This window comes from Populus trichocarpa, chromosome 3 (genome assembly GCF_000002775.5).
Source record: "Populus trichocarpa isolate Nisqually-1 chromosome 3, P.trichocarpa_v4.1, whole genome shotgun sequence".
Classification (NCBI taxonomy): domain Eukaryota; kingdom Viridiplantae; phylum Streptophyta; class Magnoliopsida; order Malpighiales; family Salicaceae; genus Populus; species Populus trichocarpa.
The window spans coordinates 12,650,792-12,655,671 of NC_037287.2; the positions used below are offsets into that span (position 1 = coordinate 12,650,792).

General features: G+C 35.2%; 1 protein-coding gene and 1 long non-coding RNA gene across 2 annotated transcripts; one reads left to right on the forward strand and one right to left on the reverse strand.

Moving 5' to 3' along the window:
- Positions 1–1,226: 1,226 nt before the first annotated feature.
- LOC7491900 (phospholipase A1-IIdelta) lies at positions 1,227–2,809 on the forward strand. The gene has a single exon (XM_002303429.4). The coding sequence runs from the start codon at positions 1,317–1,319 to the stop codon at positions 2,550–2,552; it is 1,236 nt and encodes a 411-aa protein (XP_002303465.3). The 5' UTR covers positions 1,227–1,316; the 3' UTR covers positions 2,553–2,809.
- Positions 2,810–3,511: 702 nt separating this feature from the next.
- Positions 3,512–4,880, reverse strand: LOC112326803 (uncharacterized). The gene is made up of 2 exons (XR_002980693.2): positions 4,367–4,880; positions 3,512–4,272 (listed from the first exon to the last, which is right to left on the reverse strand). It is a non-coding gene; the product is annotated as an uncharacterized LOC112326803 (long non-coding RNA).

The window sequence follows — 4,880 nt, forward strand, 5'->3', positions numbered from 1 at the left end:
AATAATAATTAAAAAAAAAAAAAAAAACAGTGAGGGAGAACTAAATGTTGCTTGAAGGGACCACCATGTCTATGTTAGAACATGTTTGGGAATGCGGTGTAAACCGTGTTATTAAAAAGTTTAAATTTTTTTTGTTAAAATTTAATATGCTTTGTATATTTTGGATTATTTTGATTTGTTGATGTTAAAAATAATTTTTTAAAAATAAAAAAAATTATTAACATGCATTTCAATACAAAAAATTATTTAAAAAGCAATTACTATCACACTGTCGAGCAGTCTTTTAGATGGGTATCGGAAGACTTCGGTAGACATTAGAATTCGGACTTATGAATATCGTGCTTCTTGTTACCTGCACAAGGAAAAAAAAAAGAGAGAGAAACTTCAAATTAGCTCTCAAACTATAGCTTACCGGAATCTCCAAATTAATTTTGTCTCAACATCGTCTTTTTTTACAAGGTTTTTTTTAAGCGGGGAAAAACTTTTGAGAATAGTTTTTATTGAGAAAACACTTTTTAAAAATTTTGTTTAAATTATTAAATTTTTAACTTTTTAAAATTATTAACTAAATTAAATATAAATATGAGATTAACAAAGTAAATAATAAATTTCATCAAAAATATTTTTATTTGTTAGATTTAAATGGGACAGTAGTTTCATTATCAATCCTCTAACTCAACTAATCGACTGATTAATCCAGTTGTATGACTCGATCAACCAGTTTATACAAAAATTATAAATATATTTTATGGATCAAGATATATGTCTTTGTTTAATTTATAGACTAAAAAATAAATTCCAATTAAAATATCAAAAATTTACTATTCATATAATAACTTACCTCTACTTTTCAATATTAACCAGTCGAATGATTTAACTAATTATTACGAAACAATTAACTTACTAGCTAGTCATTAAATTTAATTAATATTATATTTTTGAACTACAATATCAATTATAATTTTATTGTAATTCAAAAATATAATATTTAATTAAATATTATAATTTAAAAATATTATAAAATTATTATTAATATCCCTGTTCAGAATCACATTATTACAAAAAAAATATATATAATAATTCACCAAAAAATTTTTCTCATGATTTTTTTAAAGTTAATTGACCAATTTATCCATTTGAAAAAGCACAGTGACGGTGGATCGCAATCACAACATTATCATCAACATCACTCATGTGCCCTTAACACCACATCTTTCTTTTTTATGTTTTCTTTTGGTTTTTTAATACCACGAGTCCCACCTCATTTCCATCTTCTTTACAGCACCTAGCCCAGATACCTGGCTAGCTACCTCCCCATGGACGGAACAAGTGAGGCGACATGGCCTGAAATCCTGGGCAGCAGAAACTGGGATAATCTCCTTGACCCTCTCGACCTCAGCCTCCGCAAACTCATTCTCCGATGTGGCGACTTCTGCCAGGCCACATATGATGCCTTCAACAACGACCAGAACTCCAGGTATTGCGGCACTAGCCGGTACGGCAAGCGCAACTTCTTTCATAAAGTGATGCTTGACAACCCCGAAAACTATCAAGTCTCCTCTTTCCTCTACGCCACTGCTCGTGTCAGCCTCCCTGAAGCCTTCCTTCTCCATTCTCTATCTCGTGATTCCTGGGACCGTGAAACCAACTGGATTGGTTACATCGCTGTCACCTCTGATGAACAGACGAAAACTCTTGGCCGCCGTGAAATCTACATAGCCTTCCGCGGAACCACCAGAAATTACGAATGGGTTGACATCTTAGGCGCAAAGCTCAAGTCTGCTAAACCATTGTTAAGGGGTGCTACAAGCACTACTCATGATCAAGAAAGCAGCAGCAGCAGTGACGATGACGATGACAAAGTTCCTAAAGTGATGCTAGGCTGGCTTACGATGTATATTTCTGACGACCCAAATTCGCCTTTCACCAAATTAAGTGCGAGGGCGCAGCTTTTGGCCCATATTAAAGAGCTAAGGGAGCGATACAAGGATGACGACCTGAGCATTATCTTTACTGGTCACAGCCTTGGTGCTAGTTTATCAATTTTGAGTGCTTTTGATCTTGTGGAAAATGGAATTACAGATATCCCAGTATCAGCTTTTGTCTTTGGCAGCCCACAAGTTGGAAACAAGGAATTCAACGAGAGGTTTAACAAGTATCCAAATCTGAAGGTTCTGCATATAAAAAATAAGATTGATGTTATACCGCACTATCCAGGGCGATTGATGGGGTATGTTTATACTGGAATTGAGTTTGAAATTGATACGAGGAAATCTCCAAGCTTGAAGGACTCGAAGAATCCGAGTGATTGGCATAATTTGCAGGCCATGTTGCATATAGTGGCAGGGTGGAACGGCGAGGAACAGGAGTTTGAGCTGAAAGTGAAGAGGAGCTTGGCATTGGTGAATAAGTCATCTGAGTTCTTGAAAGACGAGTGCCTGGTCCCTGGGATTTGGTGGGTAGAGAAGAACAAAGGGATGGTCAGAAACGAAGATGGTGAATGGGTGTTGGCTCCGCCAGATGAGGAGGACCTACCTGTCCCCGAATGTTGACTTTCGTTTAGTGATTGATTGGCTCGTTATTTCGTCCTTTTTCCTCTCTCTTTCTTTCCCCCCATGGAATTTTCTCCCTGCTGTTCTCTTTCTTTCTTTGTATTTTTTATCGATTTATGTTCAAATATCGGTGCTCTGTCTCCTACTCTCCTTGGTGTCGCGTCTTATTTTTATGCGATATTTGCTGTTTTTACATTTAGTGATTGTTTTTGCAACGCTGTGATTATTATGATATGGAATTGTAAATTACTCTGCCATTCCTTTTTATTTCTTTTTTAAAAATATAGTGCCGTGAGGATGGTGACTTTGTCACGCCTCATATTGATAACGGCACGGCTCAACAGCGTATTTTTGTGTTTGGAAGTGTGGTAGTGGTTGCTTTTCAAATAGCTTTTCGTGCTAAAATACATGCCAATGATGTTATTTCATTTTTTAAAAATCATTTTTAACATCAGCACATCAAAACGATCCAAAAAGTACAAACCGCACTTAATTTTAACAAAAAAAAAATTTTAATTTGATCAAAAACAGGTTCAATTGCAGAGCCAAACAAGCTCTTAGCTTACTATGATAATGCTGAGGTGTGCCGTTATAAGAAAATGATGTGGCAAAATTATTGTTCTATTCTGTTTGTGGTTCACATAGAATTGTAGAAATATCCTGCACTGAATAAAACTGTTTGAGAATACAGTGTTGTTGGTTATTTTTTAAATATTTTTTATTTGAAATATATTAAAAATAATATTTTTTATTTATTAAAAAATTTATTTTTAATATCAATATATTAAAAAGATTTCAAAACATAAAAAAATAAAAATAAAATAATAAATTTTAACAAACAATATTTAGGCCACAATCTCAACCGGGAACTTAATTTAATGCCATCAACACTTTTTTTTTTTTTTTTTTCTTTTTGGTGCTAATTTTCGATCATGCAGATCCTATGGCGTTATATCACAGACCATGAAAATAATGGGGAAAGTTGATGGAGAAAGATGAAAGGGTTGAGAGCGGAAGGGAACAAGATTAGAACCTCAAGAAGACAATTACGAAATGGAATTTGTAGATTTAGGGGAACTTCACAGAACCCTAAAATTGGGGCTATTTTATATATACATAAATAAAACAAGCGGATTCCGAGTTAATCTGGCCTGACAAAACCATGGCTTCTGATAACCACCTCCAAGACTGAACCTTGAGAGATTGCCTTTGATTGCCTGAGCTTAAAATGAAACCTTTCCACTACCCTTTTCCTCTTAGATTTACCTTTTCTCGATGAATTTGAAGTCGATATTATTACCAATCTACTCTCACCCCCATTACCAGCACAAACTTGCCACTGCTAACAAGTTTTATCGAGGCTGGACTGTCATTTCTAATGAACAAGAACACCAACTCCAGCTTACACTATTGCACATACAACTAATTGCGTATCTTCAGAAGTGGAAAGTGTGCAGCTTCCAATATTTCAATCCGAGAAACATGAACTAGCAAGCAATTAGACTAACACTGTGCATTCCAATTGTCAACAATAATAATGTAAAATATGCATCGAAATACCTTCTGGGAATTTGGTTAGTGTGTTTCTTCAGCAGGAGAGCCACGAGTAGCTTTCACCTGGATAGCTATCATCATTGGATTACGACCACATGGCCCATTCAGTTTCGTTGACTTCAACTTGGCATTAGAGAGGGCTTGATGTTCTACTTTCACTCATAACCTGGGCAGAGAAAAACCAAAAACAAAAAAAAATTGTACTTCACAGATTGTTCATCATGAATGCCTTGGAAAATATTGATCAAGTACATGCTCACCTTCCCTAGTGATGCATTGAGAAAGAAGTTTAAAAACAAAAAATGAATATAAGGATTTCTTTTTATAAGTATTGATTAGAGTAGTAGATCAGGCTTAAGCTCAATTAATTTAATAATGGCAAAAGTCAAGAAACCACATCCATACATATGCCATTGTATCTTTTTTATAATAATGGTAGAATGTCGAGGAAAGGAAACTGGAAACACTAAACCAATCTAAGACAAGAATGTCAATCACCAAAGACAGTTGAGGTGGAAGACACGAGTACCAAACAGCAGGTCATGTGGAATGAGAACAGAATACACAGGCATCTACTTTTCCCACGATCTATGCAACAACAGACCAATCAAGTTGCAAACACAATTCATCTCCACTTTAATCCAGTGGCAGATGACCAATAGCAACTCCTGCATTGGAATAGTGGAGACACAAATAGAGCACCACAGGAGCACAGAAAAGACTCGTAACCAGCAAATAACAGCAACTTGTCAGAGCTTCACATCAGATGTCAAA

What these genes read in the sequence shown, in the direction of transcription:
- LOC7491900 (XM_002303429.4), top strand. Translation starts at nt 1,317, where the DNA reads ATGGACGGAACAAGTGAGGCGACATGGCCTGAAATCCTGGGCAGCAGA.